The following is a 20,770-nucleotide window of genomic DNA, read 5'->3' as shown; positions in this document are numbered from 1 at the left end:
AATAAAAGAGCCAATCGCTAATCAGCAAAGTCACGGTAGCTATAGAAACAGTCTTCTGAGATGTCCACTTAAGATTGGGTATGCACACTAAAAAAAAAAAATTATGTTATTTCAGCAAAAGAAACAATATTTCAGACAGTTGTTTTCAGGTTTCACTGATGATTTAAAATATAAAATTTAATTGTAAGCTTGCGAACAGTTTTAGAGAATTTGATGCTTCCCTTTTAAAGAGACAGGGGATGTAATTGCATGCCCGGAATGCATTTCAAAGATGGCCACTGAGTGAAATGACTGGTCTTAAAGGGACTTTATGTACCTAAATACAATTACTTACTGGAAACAAAGCCACGTGCAACCATCTCCAGATCCACTGATTGCCAGAATTCCTCAATGTTTACTTCCCCTTTGAACTCTGATGGTGGTTCTTTGAGGTCACTAACTATATTGAAACTTTATTAGAAACTCCCATTTGGTTTTAAAAATGTAAATTAAAGTTTGTGTAAATCAATACTAAATACATGTTCTGAGTTTGTCACAGCACAAAAATGTGTTATTAACTAGAGGATGACTGATATTGAATTTTACCAATACTGATAACCAAGTTGGACAGTGACTGCTGATAACTGATAGATTAACTGACACAATCAAAACACTCAAAATAAAAGAGTGCTTATTACAAAAACACACTGTATTTACTGAACCATAAAAATGCATTGTGCTTTAAAACAATAATAAAAAAATACATAGAGAAAGTGTATGTTAGACGTGTTTAAAAACAATTATCTGAATTGCCTTTATACAGATTTTTAAAAATAAACATTAACTCTTACCTGCCATGCGGAAAACACCTTTCTTATGCAAATCCATGATTACCACAGGGGGGTGGTAACCACAGTTTACACAAGAGTATGTATAATCAAGGTCTGCTAAGGCCTCAAAATGACAGTAAGCATGGAGTACAGTGTCTCGATTTGGGTATTTCACTACCTGAAGGCTCTCCAAAGTATCAATGACCCTGGAGACAGAAACGTGACTCTGGAACAGATAAAGTGGAATGGTGGGGTGTTTGAGTTTTTGGCTTACTGAAACCATTTTCATTTTTGAATGTGTCATTTAACAAACCTGTAAACTGTGTCTAAGATGAAGACAAAGCTCAAGACTCAGAAGAATGTAGTCGTTAAAATTGTGAAGTCCATCATGCCATTCTTTGTATCTGTAGATCATATGGCAACCTGGGCATCTTAGAGTTGAAACTGCTACAAAGGGAAATATTGAAGAACAGCTGTATTCGTTAAGACAGCAAAAACATGTCTGTAATTCTAAAATAATTATATTCTAGTTTATGTAAAATTACCATTAATTACACCAGTCATGGTAACAATTTTGGCATTTCTTGTTGTTAATACCGGTGTTTCAAGTGGTGTATTTCCATCACACACCATACAGCTGCTTTCCACAGGAAGCAAACTTGATGGAAACTCAGGTGATGTTTTTGGTTGGGCTACTTCTTTTAAAGGAGTACAAACCCGATTCCAAAAAAGTTGGGACACTGTACAAATTGTGAATAAAAAAGAAATGCAATAATTTACAAATCTCATAAACTTATATTTTATTCACAATAGAATATAGATAACATATCAAATGTTGAAAGTGAGGCATTTTGAAATGTCATGCCAAATATTGTCTCATTTTGGATTTCATGAGAGCTACAAATTCCAAAAAAGTTGGGACAGGTAGCAATAAGAGGCCGGAAAAGTTAAATGTACATATAAGGAACAGCTGGAGGACCAATTTGCAACTTATTAGGTCAATTGGCAACATGATTGGGTATAAAAAGAGCCTCTCAGAGTGGCAGTGTCTCTCAGAAGTCAAGATGGGCAGAGGATCACCAATTCCCCCAATGCTGCAGCGAAAAATAGTGGAGCAATATCAGAAAGGAGTTTCTCAGAGAAAAATTGCAAAGAGTTTGAAGTTATCATCATCTACAGTGCATAATATCATCCAAAGATTCAGAGAATCTGGAACAATCTCTGTGCGTAAGGGTCAAGGCCGGAAAACCATACTGGATGCCCGTGATCTTCGGGCCCTTAGACGGCACTGCATCACATACAGGAATGCTACTGTAATGGAAATCACAACATGGGCTCAGGAATACTTCCAGAAAACATTGTTGGTGAACACAATCCACTGTACCATTCGCCGTTGCCGGCTAAAACTCTATAGGTCAAAAAAGAAGCCATATCTAAACATGATCCAGAAGCGCAGGCATTTTCTCTGGGCCAAGGCTCATTTAAAATGGACTGTGGCAAAGTGGAAAACTGTTCTGTGGTCAGACGAATCAAAATTTGAAGTTCTTTTCGGAAAACTGGGACACCATGTCATCCGGACTAAAGAGGACAAGGACAACCCAAGTTGTTATCAGCGCTCAGTTCAGAAGCCTGCATCTCTGATGGTATGGGGTTGCATGAGTGCGTGTGGCATGGGCAGCTTACACATCTGGAAAGGCACCATCAATGCTGAAAGGTATATCCAAGTTCTAGAACAACATATGCTCCCATCCAGACGTCGTCTCTTTCAGGGAAGACCTCGCATTTTCCAACATGACAATGCCAGACCACATACTGCATCAATTACAACATCATGGCTGCGTAGAAGAAGGATCCGGGTACTGAAATGGCCAGCCTGCAGTCCAGATCTTTCACCCATAGAAAACATTTGGCGCATCATAAAGAGGAAGATGCGACAAAGAAGACCTAAGACAGTTGAGCAACTAGAAGCCTGTATTAGACAAGAATGGGACAACATTCCTATTCCTAAACTTGAGCAACTTGTCTCCTCAGTCCCCAGACGTTTGCAGACTGTTATAAAAAGAAGAGGGGATGCCACACAGTGGTAAACATGGCCTTGTCCCAACTTTTTTGAGATGTGTTGATGCTATGAAATTTAAAATCAACTTATTTTTCCCTTAAAATGATACATTTTCTCAGTTTAAACATTTGATATGTCATCTATGTTGTATTCTGAATAAAATATTGAAATTTGAAACTTCCACATCATTGCATTCCTTTTTTATTCACAATTTGTACAGTGTCCCAACTTTTTTGGAATCGGGTTTGTAGATGGAATTCTCTTCTTAGAGTAAATATACTTCACAGTGCGGTGCAGGTCAAACAGGGGAGCGTGGGTGAGGTCTTCTGAGAGCTGTGGAACTGAGGAGTCTATTGCTTCAGTTGATTTCTCTGATCCAAATAACTGCTTATTTGTTTGAAACAAGTGCCATTTGGCAATGTTTTTATGAGGGTAAGACTGGATGTCTTACATCAGGGGCAGTGCCAAGTTCTGGCAGTTGAATTATAAGTGACCATAACTCTCCCAAGACGACTGAAGTGATGGATTATGGGCTCATGTACAGACAGTGTGATCTGCTTTTGAGAGTCACCTAATGTGACTAAGACTGAAAATGGGACATGAGCTGTCTGTGCTATTTTCTGTCTCTTAAGACAGACTGCCTTCTCCAAAAAATTTAAGCTTAATCATTTCATCAAGAACACTAGGATCCAAGAGCTCTTCAAACACTGTGACAGAACAATAGTCCAGTGAACGGAGGTGTTCACAAAGACTAAAAGACTGTCCACTCCTGTAAGCAAGCTGCTGATATTGGCAACACTCTTGTAACTCACACCTAACTTGATGATGTTTGCCCCAAGTCTTCTTTTGAACATGCACAGGTACAGAAAAACCATGGCCACTCCTCTGAACAGCTGACACTCCATTTGATGCGTCAATACATACACTAGACAGATGTGATTGCATTGTTTATATCTTTTGAGTGGTCAGTGTGTTTCCTTTGAATGTGCATATTCAAGTTTTCTTTAGCATAACCGCTGAACAGTGTGGGCATGTACTCCTTTTTTGATTCTTAGAGGCAGTAAATGAAGACTGTGAAGGTGTGGGTTTACACAGAGCCGATGTCAGTGTCGACATACAAGGAGCCGATGCAGATCCTGGCGCAGGTGAGGAGCAGCACGGAGTCAGTGTAGGTGTGGATTTACAAAGAGCCGATGCAGATCTTGGCGCAGGTGAGGAGCAGCACGGAGTCAGTGTAGGTGTCAACGTGCAAGGAGCCAATGCAGATCCTGGCACAGGTGAGGAGGAGCACGGAGCCAGTGTATGTGTAGATATACAAGGAGCAGATGCAGGTAAGCACTTCTGCTGGTGAGCCTCCATTGCATTTCTTCTAAGCACCGTTTTACTGCAAGTAGGGCAATGATAATGGGCCTCTGATCTGCAGGCCAAATGGCATTTGCATACTCTTTTGTCTAGAAATTATAAACAGTATACAAATGAGAAAAAAAAAAAAAATTTAAACAAAAGTTATATTTGACACAGATTAAATACCCATAATATCCAACTTCACAGTTTGTAGTAATTGAGAGGCTATTCAAGACATTTAGAAGATAAAACAATAAACATAAGATAAACAATAAACATCTTGAATGTTAAAAAATAAATGGATGATACACAGACAATGAGTTTGATAGTGTGTGCGAGAGAGCTGATAGTATGTTTGTGAATGAGTTTGGGTGAAAGCTTTAATAGTGTGTGAGAAATACTATAGTAGTGAATGAGAGTTTGATAGCATGCATGAAAATCTTTGATAGAGTGTGAGAGACATTACAGTAACGTTCGAGATAGAGTTTGATAGTGTGTGCAAGAATGATTGAAATGTGTCTTGAACAGTCTCTCTTTTGCTTATTAGTACCCTTTTTGAGAAAAAAAAACAAAAAAAAAACTTATCACACTCACCTTACCTTGGCAAAAGATTTCATTTTTTATATGGACTGTCCAGTGAGCCTGAACTTTCTTCTCAGTCATTGGCTTCAGTGAAGGGCACAAGGGGCAATGATACAACAAGATGTGCATTTTGGTATCAGCTGCTTTACACCTGCTAGGACTATTGATTGATGCATCTGTAAGCATAAATTGAAGAGACGGAAATGAAAATTATTCTTGTGTATAATATTCTTTGAACGTTTGTTATCTGTTTGGTAGTATTCCATGTATCTCTCGATTTAAAGAACCATTTTTAACAACAGTAAGATGACTTGTTAACAGTAAGATGACTTGTTATTCCATCTTTATTTTAAATAATTTTAAGTAACACTCTGTCTAAAAAAAATTATACAGAGTAGGTCACCTGCAAACTTTTCTGTCACTTTTCAAAACAACAGGCCCAAACAAGAGCCAGTAAAACAGTCAATTTGTTCAATGCCTAAACAAAATTAATTTAGATCTTCACTAATCTACTGGATGAAGAAATGATACCCGACAGCACGACGGGATACATCGGATAGATATCAGGACAGTTTCGACAACATTATCTTATAGATTAAACAACACTTTTGCATCTAGCTAATCTTGTATGAATGAGGTAAATATAACGTACTTACATCAATTATTTAATGGTCGTTGACTCCTCTAAACACGTGCATACCGTCAACACCTGTGCATGTGGGATATACCAGATAAATATCAGGATCGTTTTCGATAACATTTACCAAATTATGAACAACTCTTTAAATTTAACTTAATCTTGTACAAAAATTGCATAAATATACTTACAAGTAGCCTGTAGATGCATTAAACGTGTACGTCTGAAAGCGCATGTATCTGCGTGTCCACGAGCTGCTGAGAACGTGTGTCGTACAGCGCATGCGTGATTGAGAACACGTGTCGGACTGCATGTATTTAAGTGACGTCTGAACGTTCTAAATCCCATATGTGAGACCATACCGTTAAGAAGTTTAATAGAGATGGGCACAAAAATGACCAAATTTCCTCTCGTTTGTCGCGCCCCACTTGTCATGTCTCTATTCCCCACCAGTGGGGCGCGCCCCACACTTTGAGAAACGCTGGGTTAAAGGAACATGTCCAAGTGAAGCCCAAAATAGGCAGATAAGAACCTGCGGTGACGCGGGTATCACAAACACTGGTGATTATCTGGAAAGGTCTTTTTAAAGCATTATCCCTCAATTTCAACTTAGGAAGTCCATAAGTAACATACAAGGAACCGTTCACATTACGTGTCTAAAAACGCGGCTGCGTTGCTTTCTCCTCCTTTCCAAAGCGCTTGCGCTCCCGTGAAATCTGTCATTGCTATGCAACCATGAACTGCGCTCTCCATGACGAAGAGGAAGTTTAGCAAAGGATAAATTGATTTCTAGCCCTTGCATTAGCTTTACTACTAGATATATTTATGGAGATGAGATATAAAAACCACCCTGTACAGCTATGATCAGCTATTCGGCTCAGCTTTCAATGTTTTGTTACGAAAAGGCCGAAGCTGATCGGTTGGTTCTTGTCACATGACCCCGCAGTGCTCTTGCGGCATTCTGAAAAGTTGAGCATTTTTCATCTCGATGCCCTGGAAGACGCACCGCATGCGCGTCGTGACCACATCACTTCCGTTATGAGCGTGCCTGCCACGAGCCTACATTTGAAATTACGAATTTGAGCGCGCAAAAGATGCGATGTGTGAACGGCCCCTAATGGGGCCCTAATGGTGCTTTATTCTCGCGTGAAATTCACTTAACAGACGCAAATTCGCGTCATGAGAGGGTCTTCTTCCAGGTGGCTCGTCTCGTTTCTGCACACTTCCACTGAATAAACACATCAACTCGTCAGCGGGAAAGTAGTTGTAAAATACGGCGAATAAGCTCTATTTGCCGGCTTTAGCTAGCTTGTAGTCTCAATATAGCTCAAATTGAGTAAAGAACGTTTTTTTGCAACTTACCAGATTGTCCGACCTCCTCACTCACTTTCTTCCAAGCAAGATCCTTTTTATTCCTGTTGCTATAAAAGTATGAAGATGTATCGTACAGTGACGATGAAATTGTCCTTCATTGTTGTTTCTGATTTCTGCCTCCTCTCTACATCGTAATTACGTCACTAATAGAGCAAGCTCCTGACTGGTTAACGCGGCGCGAAATTTCTCCAAAGTTCAGATTTTTCAACTCGCCCGAAACGCTCTATTCGTGCCGCGTCATTCGCGCCGCAGGATGTCTATTCCCATCTTTGCATTGACTTAACATGTAAATCACTCGCGCTTAACGCTTCATTCACGTCTGGTGTGAACGCACCATAAGGAACACACAGGTTCAGTCATGTGACAATGTGTGCATTTTTGTTGCCATGGCAACATTTCCAAAATGGTGCCCAGTCTGGTTAGCACATGCTGCAGTGTCAGAAATGTTTAAAACGGCTTGTTTTTGTTACTAAAGGTATTTTTCAACCCATGCAACAATTCTAATGTTTTAATAACATATCCTATATTACACGTAACTTGAATTTAATACAATTCTTGAACAAATTGATATAAAACAAGTTACGAAAATATTGTGGTGACACATTTGTCACATCGGGCTATTAACCTTAAAACAGTAGGTGGAATTTTGATGTGACATATTTGTCACATTAAGAAAAATGGTAATAAGGTTCATACACACGGATGAAGGTTCATACACATTTCTACCAATAAATTTCCATGACTTTTAGGCAAATATTCATAACCTAACATTCCATGAAACGTCTGTGTATACATGTAAAATAAGAATAAAAATCCATGTTCAAATGTAAAATCACAGCATATCTTAACTAATTAACAACAAGATATGTAGTTTAATACAAAATAAATGCTGGTACACCAGTAAGAGCGTTAGATAAAATACTGTGTCTGACCCTAGCAACAGATTAACATGCATCAATGGGAGGCAATGATGTTTAAAAAAAAAAAAAAAAAAAAAAAAAAAAAAAGTGTACAGTAACTGACTGTAACTTCACAAGGTTGCAGGACTAGAGACAAACTTTTAGAATAAAAAAATTGGGTAACTAAGAAGATTTAAAAACAGCTTTGCCTCCTAGTCCTATTTAGCATTAGTCTCACTGGAAAACCAAGATAACATCCCTATTTAAATTACCCCAAGAAAGTTGAGTTTATTTATTAAATTCTGCAATTTACACCTATACAAACTGCAACTGCCAGACATTACCCCATGCCAGGGTCAGAAATAAACTTTTCCAATATGGGGCCCCTTGCAATTGATTTCCAGGGGCATTTCATTTATTCATAAGTGCAATTTTTTATGATTATCTGTCTTGTCGTTTGTCAAATACTTAACTTTAAACAATTACTAAAGCCAATCAGAACACTATATAGACTTTACCAATAAAACTTTAGCATTAACAAAAGCCATCTTTACACTGCAAAGGTGGAACAGACTGTTTAATGAAATTATAAAATTAACACAAACTCTTTACAGAGTCATGTTTGTCAATTAATGCTCTTGATATTGTAATAATGATTATTGATGTTGATTAATAGGATTAATAGCTCACTAAAACCAATCCACCTTCTTAAACCCGAAAAACCAGAGTTTGCTCAAACTAATCTCATTTAACTGGGTAACAATTGAAACCAGCTTCATGCAACAGGCCTCTGAAGATTCACACAAAGGAGAAGATACTTTTGTAATATTACAAAAGAAAAGATACAGCATTAAGCAAGAGATTCAGATAGCAACTAGAGATTCAATCTGTCAGAAACACATGAAAGGATTCACACTGGAGAGAAACACATTAGTGTTTGATCAGTTATCTAGTCAACGGTCAGGATCACAGTAACTAGATCATCTTCAGATCCAGCAGTGCGACAGCAAACGAGACATGATAAAGCATCTCTTCCATAGAAATCTGTCCTAATCAGCTGCAACGAGTGACACGACAAACAAACATCATCCAAAGTTGACAAAGTTCATCTTCAGAACCAGTGGCCTGTTGCACAAAGCCGGTTTTAGTTTCTACCCAGGTAAGTTCAAGATTAGTTTGAGCAAACTCTGGTTTTTCAGGCTCACGAAGGTGGATTTTTCCATTTGCCGCACGTGTCACACTTTCAGGTGCACGTGCTTCAGAGTTAATCGTAAACGCAAACCTGAGTTGACAGAGAACGTTTATACCGAGTGCTGTGTTGATCCTGATCTAAACCAGGTTGGAGTTATCTGGATTTGTCAACTCCAAACCTACTCTGAAACTCAGAGTTTATTCAACTAGCTTCATGCAATAGGCCTCTCCAGTGTTGGATTCAGATCAACTCAAAGATGGAGTAAATATATCTGTTTTATTCGTATATATCTGTCACAGAAGTTCTGAGACTTTAGATAAGATCCAAGCACAGTTTAATAGGAAAATCCAGAATCGTGTCACGGCTAGGCAAAGGGTCAAAAACACAAATAACCAGTCCATAAAACATGAAAACAAAACAGCAAGAGTGCTCAGACTTGCAACGTAACAATAACAAAACCTTGATGAAACTGACAGAAACAAACTGGGTATAAATAGGCAGAAACTAATGACATGAGTGAAGACAGCTGTGTGCAATGATCAGTGATGAGTCCAGGACAAAGGATTATGGGAGATGGAGTCCAATATAGTGATGTAATAATCCGGGGTGGAGTGCCCTCTGGTGGCTAACAAGGGCACTCCAGCAGATGATCATGACAATATAATTTTCCTTTTTGATGTAATAGATGTGAATATGCTTTATTATTTTGTTAATTTTCCTAAGTTCTCTCTTACGAAGGAAAGTAGTAGTTTTTAAATGTACAGTGTTCTTTTGTGGCATAGTTCAGGGAGCTGAAGAAGAGGCTATGACACTTTTAAGAGACGTGAATCTGATAATAATTTTTAACTCATTCTTCATTGTTTTTTTTTTCTATTTGTTTTCATTAGAACATCTAATTTCTCTTACACTTCTACTCTTCCATGCAAATGCAAGATATACTTGTATTCATGTAGCTTTGAAACTGGCCACTTTGCTTCTCTTCTTCTCTTGAGATGTTTTGGCTCTTATAAGTCAATAAATAGAGATTTGTCTCATTCTTTTTCACTTTTACTTAATGTTTGGTATTTGTTTCAAACAGGGCTGTACGCAGGATTTTATAAATACTGAGGTCCCAAAAGTGTTTGTATAGATGCTACATTTCAATCAAACAATTATACAATTCAATTTAATTCAATTTATACAATAATACTATTATGGCAATATATTTAGTAGGTCGTTGTATTGTTAAATAGAGCTTATAGTTTCCACTGTAATTAGCAAATAACATATGACGTAATGGACTATATGCACGGTTACTTCCTGGTTGTCATAAGTCAGCTCGGGCATTTCCGGTAAACTGTTAGCTGTTCATTCTGTAGTCGCTGTACGTCGACACAAAACCATCAATGGTTGACTTTTTAATGTTGTATTCATATTTTAATGCAGTTATCACATTTACCTAATTTGCAGATAAACCAGTTTTATTGATTGCAATAAAGACAAAGCTATTGGGACCATTTAAAAACGCAGTGTCTGTAATTAGACACACGCATTTTTTTCCCCAGCACTACAAATGTTATTTTTAATGTGATGACCACAAACATTATTTGTTCATCCTTCTGAGATTGTCCCCATTGTAAAACCGAAAGTTTAAAAATGTTGGAAATTCAACATTTGATAGAAAACACTTAAAAAATGTATTTTTAAACCTAGTTATTTTATATTTAATATTTAGTCAAAAACGAAGTGAAAATCGATTAGAGGAAATGGCCGATGTGTGCAAATAAATGCTACTTTGCCACCACCAGGTGGTTAAAGTGGTAATTATTGTCTTTTTTATTTTTACAGAAGTGTTTTCTATCAAATTTCCTACATTTTTAAACTTTCGGTTACAGACACAGCGTTTTCAGCTAACAGTTCACCGGAAATGCCCGAGCTGGCTTAACGACAACCAGGAAGTAACTGTGCATATAGTCAAAGAATATACACTAACAAGAAGCGACACTCAATAGAACGTTCCATTGCAACACCGGCAGCGGCCCTGCGTTTCCGCCATTTTGGGGTGTAAGCGACTCGTCAGTCCACTAGTTTCTATGGCAATATCAGCTGCTTTGTTAAAAAAAAAAACATACATTAAAGCTGAAATCCAACATGAATGATGACAACACAGAATAAAATACTATCACTAGTGATCATCAAATCCTTTTTACAGTTTATTTTACACACTTTGTTTTTAAGTCTTCCACTTTTTTCACAAAACCATTGCTCTCTAGAAACCCAGGCAGTTTGGGTTAAAATTCTTTGAAGTTCAAGTATTAGCATTATAAACACTGAATTAATACCAACATATGAAATTAAATTAAGGACATGCATCAGAAAAATTGGGAATGTTGGACAATAAATATATGAATATAACAGCTTGATTTTGCAGTGTTGTCTAATGTCCGTTAAAGCAAAGTGTCCAAAAGTGGGAATTATGCGATAACGGACACAGCAATGCATCATGTATTATAAGATCATTATGTTTGTAGCGCGATCCGTTAAAACGTACAATATAGCCTATTTCAATTCAGACCTAGTGATACTATTATTACTATAACTCCACTAGGTCTGATCTATATTGTTCGCTGCAAACATGATGATCTTAAATTTATTCATTATTAATTTACTATTAATAAATGTGTAAAGTTGCATAAAATGGAAATACTCAATAAAGTAGGCTAACTACGTTACCACAGATGGTTGAATGGTTGGATTCCACAACTGGTAAAATAAAACATATATAAGACAATACAACATTTACTGTAGGTGCCATAAAATTTACTGATGATTTCTTTTGAAAAATGTTCTTTTGCGCTTCTGATTTGGCAGTGAAATTCGCTGATTTTGGGTGCATAAGATAAGGATTCTATGGTCCAGTTAGTATTTTCAGCCCATAATGGAGGCTGCACTACCGCAGCGCCAGCTAGTGGCTGTTACCCAAAAAGTATCAGAGTATCGCCTCTTGGGTTCTATACTCTTTGATATAGTCCATTATGCAGTACTTGCCAGGCTGTAATCTAAAGCGTTACCTTACTATTCACCATATAAAATCTGTAACAGATTTAATTTTGAATCTCCTACGAATAATAAATGCGGAAGAGTTAAGATCAAGACAGTCTCAGCTACCGTTCATTGTTGTCTTATATTTGCAAGTGTTTAGCCGAACCCTCGTTAGGAACGCTCAGTGACGTGAATAAATGACCGATTTCAGCTGCAGCAATAGCGTCTTGAATTATTATTATAAAATAAAATAATATAATAATATTATAATAATATTTATCATAATAGCGTCTTTTTTAAGTAAATAGATTTTTTTAAAACAGACTAGGCCATTATGTAGCCTACTTGTTCTGTGTTTTCAGTATGCCACGGGAGAGAAAGCGTGTGACAGATAGGGGTGTCCCTCAACCTGTTCTCAAAACAGCAGCAAATATAGTTAAAGATGAAGGCAGGACAGTGAGGTCTGTGGCAAAGGACTTTGCCATTTGCCACACAACCCTATCGTTTCATTAAAAAGCGAGAGAAGCTAGGCCCAGGAGAGGAGGTAAAGGCACGGTATTGGACTCCAAGGAGGGTCTTTTCTGAAAAACAAGAAGCAATCCTTGCAGAATACCTCAAAACAGCAGCTGATTTGTTCTATGGTCTGAGCACCAAAGATATATATATATATATATATATATATATTATTCTCTAACATGTTTCCTAATCTGGTTGTCTAATAAACATGGCATTGTGTATTATGACTATTGTTGGCTCTTTGATTAATTGCTTCGTTCCTCTTTTGTAAATCGCTTTGGATAAAAGCATCTGTTAAATGCATAAATGTAGATGTTAGGTTTCAATTTTCCATCTGTATTTCAGGTTCGTCGATTTGCCTTCCAGCTGGCACAACATTATCAATGCCATTATCCTCCAACATGGAAAGAGAACTTATGTGTTGGAACAGTCAACTCCTCCGGGTGGATGCTGGAGGAGGACTTTATTGTGTTCCTAAAACACTTTCAGTAACACACTAAGTCCTCGGTGGATGCCAAGGTCCTACTTATACTGGACAACCACTCATCCCATCTGTCTTTGAGAGGAATACATTTCTGCAGAGACAATGGAATTGTCCTTTCTTTCCCACCACACTGCTCTCACAAACTACAGCCATTGGATCGCAGTGTTTACGGCCCTCTAAAACGAGCTGTGAACTCTTTCTGAGACTCTTGGATGAAAAGTCACCCAGGCCGACAATGTTAATATATGACATTCCTGGCATTGTTAGGTTGGCCCTCCCATTGGCAGCAACACCAGCAAATGTGTAGTCAGGTTTTAGGTGCACTGGTATTTGGCCATTTAATCGGGAGGTCTTCCAAGATGTTGACTTTGCACCATCTTTGGTGACAGACCGTCCTCCACCTGCTTCAGCTCCACCAGTGCCATCTGGGCTGTCTGCACCTTCTGCAGATCCTACGCTGGCTGTGCCTGTCCTGTCTCCACCTGCTGCAGCCCAACCACTGTACCTGCACCAATGTCACCTTCCAATATGGATTTCTCACCTGAGACCCTGCGACCTCACCCAAAAGCAGGACCAAGAAAAGTCTCAAAAGGCAGACACCCCAGAGAAAGAGGCACTAGAATTGGAAAAGAGGCCCAAGAAATACAACCAAACAGGAAGAAAAAACAAAAGACAAAACATATAGACAGTGACACTGACTCAGAGAAAGAAAATTATTTCTGCATTGTTTGTCTGGAGAGTTACTCGAACTGTGAGTCTGATGTGGACAAATTTTATTCTCTCTTATGTGTGTGTAACAGAGAGAGAGAGCATATTTGTTACATCCCAGGCTTAAGGTTTGTCTAGGGTAAGGGAGTAACAGTGAAAAGAAAATAGGAAATTTTGGGGTGAGTGAGCGTGCCCGCCCCCTGGCCTGCACGACAGACACATTAAATTTAAGCTCAACAAAGGTTTATTAACAAAAGATATTATAGACAAAGTAAATCAAAAGGAAGCAAAACAGACTTCAGGAGGGGGTAGTTCCAAAATAACAAACAAAAATACCCTCTGACTAGTAAAACTACTTAAACTACCGAAAGAAAACAAATAAGCAACAGAAATGTATGCTAACTCCTTAACTAGCCAAAAACAGGAGAAAATATAATACAAAAATTAAACAGGCACCCACCTCCCTACAGCTTCCAGCACATTTGAGCATGAAGGTAGTAATAACGAGTAGATGGCAAAACTCGTAGGCTACAATAAGCCTCAACTTAGTAACTTAGTAGGAAAAGTACACCGTCTCTACACAATTCTTTACACACACATCAACAGGGCAACAAACAGAGCAGGTGAGGGACACAGCACTCTGGAAGACAGGCTTCAGCTTGAATGTCTCTGGAAGCTTCTTTTGAGCATGCAGCAGAGATCGTATTATTATAGTGAGATAAGAGGGTCTGTATCTCTTACCATCGAAAAAGCATAACTTAGCTAACTTAAGCTAACTTAATCACGTGCGACTCCTCTCAGCCTATCGTGTAATGGCAGTGACATCAGTCGCAACATTCCCTAGCCTGCCTTCTCTTGAAAAAATACATTTTTATCAAGCTAAACTCTAGTTCCCAAAGAAAGCTTTGTTTAGTGTAAAAGATGCTGAAGATTGGCAAACAGGCTGTCAATTAATTAAATGATTAGCTATTTCCCCACAAAAGCTGTTTAATCAGCATGGTGAAGCTTCTCATCCATTGACATCCATTCAAAAAACGGCCTCTGGTCTCCTTCCCTGCGTACCGCCAGGGGCGGGGCGTTAGCATTAGCCATTACGCTTTTTTGGCTAAATGTTGCAGGCTTGTCTTCCAGTGGCTTTGGCATGCAGCCACAACAACGAGCATCAGGTGTGAGCAATCACCCCTCTCTCTCTCTCTCTCTCTCTCTCGCTCTCGCTCTCTCTCTCTCTCCAGCACCTGGTAGAGCAGCAGAGAGACACAAAGAGAAAAGGAAAAAAAAAAACAGCACACAAAGAACAGAATATACATTACCATATGACACAATCAAGGAACGTAACATTCTACATCTAATGCGCGCGCACACACACACACACACACACACACACACACACAGAGAAAGAGTTCAGTTTAGTTTGCTTTCAGTATTATTAAATTTCAGTCTCTTGATTTTAAATAAAAAATATTTTGTTGTTCAAATGTGGTAATAATTAACTTAAACATTGTTGATGAAAATGTTTCTTGTGTTACATTTAAAATGTGTTACTTTACCCTGCGGTGCACAAACAAAATAAAGTGCAAAAATTATGTTAAAGAATGATTTTGTTACATTTTAATAAATGTTTCAACTGTCCCTGAGGAGTGTTGGAACTATGAAGCGGCTGACAGGGACGTCTTTAAGCGCAGCATTTATAAACGCTAAAAACCTATCAGTGGAGGATGCTGTGATCGGAGCTGTTTGTTGTGTGTTGTCGGTTTGGTGATAACGGAGAATGAAATGTAAACGCATAATCTACATGACTGAAAGAGCAAAAAGTGGGGCTAAGAGACTAAATGTTCTATGACATCTTTCAGTATTGAGGTGGATAAAAGAACACAATCCTGCAGACAACAGGTAAATGCCGTTTTCACTGTTTTCCATGTTTGTGAGGTAAATATGTTTACACAGTTTTTTAAAAATGCAGAGTGTTAGTGTTTAACATGCATTTGACCAATCAATGTACACTCACGTCACTGATAGATATAGTGCTGGTTTAGACCCTACTCTGAAGTAGGAGCTAATTTAGTTCCCTCAAAAGGAGTTCCTAGAACTAAAATTGTTCCTAGTTCCTGCGGTGCGAACACGGCAAAATCCGAGTACTTCAGCCAGTTGTTCTAGGAACTATGAAAAGGTTCCTCCGGTGCGAAAGCCCCTATTATAAAATAATAAAGGGGACATGAACTGCATTATTTTAAGTCAACAGAATGTGATGAGTGGTGGTGTATAATATAAATTTACTTACTTTGCAAATCGTTACAATTAAACTAATTAAACAATGCTATATTGTGAACTTTATAGGAAATCTGTGGAAATTATTCACATATTATACAGTAGTCAACATTTGAAGTGGATCAAAAAGTTCGTCAAAGCTGTGCTAAGAACTAAGTTGTCCTAAAAAGAAGGTTTTAGGACAACTTTGATGAAAGGTTCTGATCCACTTCAAATGTTGACTACTATAAAATATTACAGCGCAAAAACACAACCAATCGTTGTCTGGCAAAAGTAACTTACAAGGAAGCTCAATCTCCATCTCACTCAAACCAATAAATCGCAACTAAAGTTTAAATTTTTCAGTAACATGCAGACCGTAACGATTAGAGGCCTTTCACACAGAACGCGTTTTCCATTCCATTGTTTTTCTATGTAAACACGCTAAATTGGCGTGTTTTTACCGTTTTAGGCCATGTGTCACCAGTGTTTTTCAGCCACTAAAAACGCCAGGCGCTCGGGTAATAATGCCTAGCTGTACTGGTACTAACGGGGTAACGTTAAAGCTGTTGTCGGTGGAAACGGCTGATAACGGCTGGAGCTCAGAAAATGTTGAAGCAATTTTTAAATAGGAGCTATCTTTATGAACAAACAGCATATTGACATTTATAAAGCAACATTCTTGCATAAAAATATCTTAAAAGTACATTCCGTGACATGAAATCAGTAGGCTAATATTTGTAAAATTAGGCCTTTGTGCGGGAGTGCGAAGTATATAATGGTTGGTCGTTCTAAACCGGAACATTTTATATTCTTTATACAGTCAACAAACTATTTATTTGATAACAAAGACTATAGAATAACACAAGATGTGTCACTCATATTGTTTTGAATGGGAAAAAGTGCAACACGCAATATGGCGGAATAAGTCCCGCCGCCTGGTAAAGTCATCGTGTCACTGCAGCGGCCATTAGAAGCTCCGGTTTCTATAGAAACAGTCAAGACGCGCACCTCCGAAATGAGGCACAAGAGACGCGCATTTAGGTCTGCGCATGCGCATTAGCTTGATCCAGCCTGAAAATTACAGTTTTTTGTCATGATTCGAGCATTTAGAAAAAAAATTATGAGACAGTTGTTGTCAGATTTCGTTGGTGATTTCAAATGTGAAATTTAATCGAAAGCTTGGCAAACAGCTTTGGAGAATTTGATGTTTCCCCATTCAAAGACATAGGAGCTGCACTTGCATGCCGGAGAGGCGTTTTAAAGATGGCTGCCGACTGAAATGACTTGTCTTAAAGGGTGTAATGACTAAATTATGGGTGAAATATATATATAACTAATCATAATGCATTATGATTGATCATAATAAAAATCAACCAAAAAGGGAATTATGTATAGATAATCAGTTGTCCAGCAAAATTATCAGTCTTGTCAGCTCTTAAAAAGGAATCTTAAGTATTTACAAAAGCATAAGCGAAATCAAACGTTGAAGGGACTTAGTTTTATAAATGAACAGCAACAGAGACAATAAAAGTATAACTATAATGGATTTAATAGATACGAACTACGAATATATGACTAAAATATAACAAGGGAACATTCATAGAATAACACGAAAGGAAAGGAAAGTCAAGAAAACAGAAGTGATCAAAGAAATGGCAAATTACAAACAGTTAAAACCATTGAAAGCCAGCACGGAATCAGTTCAGCAAATGTAAGCTTTAAAAGCAGCGGAAGAAATATTTCTTATACTTGCATAGGCAATTTTGGATGCTGTAGTTCAAAAGATGCACGTCCTTCTGCAGAGGTTTCAGTGCGTTTCGAGCTGGATCTTCGGGGGGATGTTCAAACAAGGTTTAACTCAAAAGTAAGATGGCCGGGAAAATAAGAAAGAAGAAGTCTGTCTTGCAGGTCCAAGGAAGACAGTGAGGATGGACAAAGGAAGACGAAATGGAAACAAAGTAAAAGCGAGCCCCTGGTGAAGACGTGTTGGTTTGTTATATAGCAAAACATCTCCACTCCTCTCAAGTTTTGACTGGCTAATCGCCAGCGAGAAATCTGTAGCGGGAAGTATCTTCTTTGTATGGTTTTATGGTCTCTGGTGCATAATTTATGATGTGTCAGATCTGGGTACGTTTTTCTCAAAAGTACTTTAAAAGTAGAATAAAACATTTTATAGTAATCATAACACAGTTAATTAAAGCATTTGTAGGGGTTTAGAACAAAATCAAACATGATAGGATGACAAAGACATTAAGAAAGAACACATGTGATTACAAGCATTTAAACTTATTCTTGAATAACTAAAAATCACAACTAGGCTAATTAAACATGGGGACATGCATACATAAACGGATACACCATATACTTTCTAGAAAGGATGGCTAACTTATAAGTTGGATTATAATAGTTTTTCTCTATATAGGTATGTGTGTATATTGGGTTGTCTCCTGGCGTCACCCAGTCTGTCTCTAGCCCAACAGGAGGTAAATCTAGCACCTTGGACGCTCCCATAGGTGCCATAAGAAAGTTCAGTATGTTTGTGGTTAGTTTCTTTGGGGGTAATGTGACAAAAGGCTACGTGGTCCAGACCAGTGGAGCCATGTGGTGAATTACACAAAGGGGGTCAAACGTCACAGTTTAAACAAACTTAGAGTTGACTCTATCATTTGTGATTCGCATCCAGATGCTACAAGGGACTTTTGGTGATAAATAGTAATGTATAATATGAAATATTACTTACTATGCAAATCGATTGAATGATGAAACCCTTCAAATTGCACTGCATGAAGCTGACTGGAAAGGCGCCAAAGCAACTGTGCATGAGCAGAGAACCAACTTTTTTTATCTGACTTTAATTTACACAGCTTTTTTTTTTTTTTTTTACACAGCTTGGTTCAAAACACATGTAATTCCCATAAAACCAATAAAAAAAATTTCATTAAAATCAAAAACTAAATTTAAATGATTTAAACAAGCAAAATGTAATTATGCTTAATTTAATCAGGGCCATAATCATTTTTTTTAAGTGTAGGAGAGCCAGTAAATATCGTATAAAGCCTTTGTACAATACCACAGAATGACATTGCTTTTGAACAACATCTTGCCATATCTCCCAGTGTTAAATTAAGGTTGTGGCAACTGCATGGCATGAAGTAAGCCCGGGGATTGAGGCGCAGAATATGTGCTTGGACTCCCTGGTTTTGTCCTTTCATGTTTGCCCCGTTATCGTATCCTTGGCCCCAACAGTCATTTATGTTCAGTCCAAGGGCCTCTAGTTCAGCCAAAAGAGCATTTGATAGTCCCTTTCCAGTTTGGTCATTTACTGGGATGAAATCAATCAAGTGTTCTTCTACAGTCACGTCTAATGATGTCATATTAACAAAATGGAGAATCAGTGACATTTGCTCCTGGTGGCTCATATCTGGTGTGCAATGAGGAAGCACAGAAAAATACTTTGCCCTCTTTTTGCCCTCACAATAGCATTTTTGACGATTGTGGCCACAATCGAAATGATCTCGTTTTGAATTTTTAAGGCCCTAAATAATGTGCATGAGTTTCTTTATTTTTTGATGCGTCTGACATGTTCCTGCATAGCGGGATCAAATTTGGCGAGCATCTCTATTTACCCCAAAAAATTCCCCATGTTTTCTTCGTAAAGCCTTGCATTCGTTCCTTGAAATGCCAAATTATGTTTAGACAAGTACTGCACGGCTGCTATAATTAGCGTCAAAACGCTCTGCCAGTGTGCCCGTTCTCGGTTTATCTCTCTTTGATGTGCCTAGTCTATAGATGTCATTGTCTCTAACCTTCATTTAGTCTCCATCCATTTTGCGGCACTTGTGATGTGATCACTAGATGTTTCGTGATGTTTCAGCACAGCAGGAAGATGTCTCCAATCATTATTGCCCTCATTAGCAAGTTTGGTCTGAGGCCGACTTGTGCTATTGTTAAACAGTTTACAACAAAAGCAAAATACAAAATCTGTTAATAAACAATCCAGTCTCTATGAGCTTTTTCACCATTGGGTAACCTTCTTACAGTGTCTTTTTTCATGATTTGAGTGGAAATTAAAGTTGCACATCGTGACCCTTTACCCTTGTCTTGTCATCTAGATGCGCAGGCCAGTTACTGGGGTCGTTAAGATATACAATATATGCTGCAATTTGTTTCTCACGTTGGTGTCGGAAGCTAAGCAATGCTCATCAGTAGACGTTGGCGGGACCTCGTCTTTCATAGTCTCTAACAAGTTGTAGCAGAAAAATAAATAAATTGACCGTGTGGTTCAACTTAACTAAAATGTTACAAGCCAGATTATAAATATTTTTCAGTCATCACAACTACTTATTATCCCTCACCTTGAACTTCATCTCGTTGCAACCCGTTAGCCTGATTAGCCTCAGTGATCGTGTAGATTGAGCTGCTTGTCGCAACATTGGAATTGACAAATTTATACAGTGATCCACTCAATGACTTCTGAAATTATTTTCTTTTTAATTATTTTCCTTTTTTCACCACCTGACTTGTATTTACTTGATTATGCGTATTTGAGAGACAGCAGGTATTTTATTTGATCAATGTTGGGTGGAAAAACTGTAATAAAAAGACATAAACGACATAAAATGCAGACCAGTGGCCTCATTTATAGCCGTTGCGTACGCACAAAACAGGCCCTGAAAGAGGCGTACACATAAGTTTTGATTTATAAAAACAAATTTGACGGGAAAATTTGCACACCTCCACGCAAACTCTGACCCATGCGTACAAACATTTTGGAGACAGAGCAGTTTGGCGACACTGATGGTGAGCTGAGGGACTGACGGTAGATGAAGGAAAACCACTTTAAATCCTCATTATGAGTCCTAATCATAAATACAGTGCATATTCACAATAACAGTTTA

The 20,770-nt window shown here is 38.1% G+C and overlaps 1 protein-coding gene across 1 annotated transcript; it reads right to left on the bottom strand.

Moving 5' to 3' along the window:
• On the bottom strand, window positions 1-1,442 carry LOC127507859 (HMG domain-containing protein 3-like). Its single transcript, XM_051885304.1, has 4 exons — window positions 1,355-1,442; window positions 1,123-1,256; window positions 831-1,035; window positions 1-439 (listed from the first exon to the last, which is right to left on the bottom strand). Exons 1-4 carry the CDS (start codon window positions 1,440-1,442, stop codon window positions 327-329), a joined length of 540 nt encoding a protein of 179 aa, XP_051741264.1. The 3' UTR covers window positions 1-326.
• Window positions 1,443-20,770: the final 19,328 nt, after the last annotated feature.

Source organism: Ctenopharyngodon idella, chromosome 3 (genome assembly GCF_019924925.1).
Source record: "Ctenopharyngodon idella isolate HZGC_01 chromosome 3, HZGC01, whole genome shotgun sequence".
NCBI classification, from domain to species: Eukaryota; Metazoa; Chordata; class Actinopteri; order Cypriniformes; family Xenocyprididae; genus Ctenopharyngodon; species Ctenopharyngodon idella.
The sequence above is the reverse complement of the archived record's forward strand: the minus strand, read 5'-3'. Positions and strand labels throughout refer to the sequence as shown.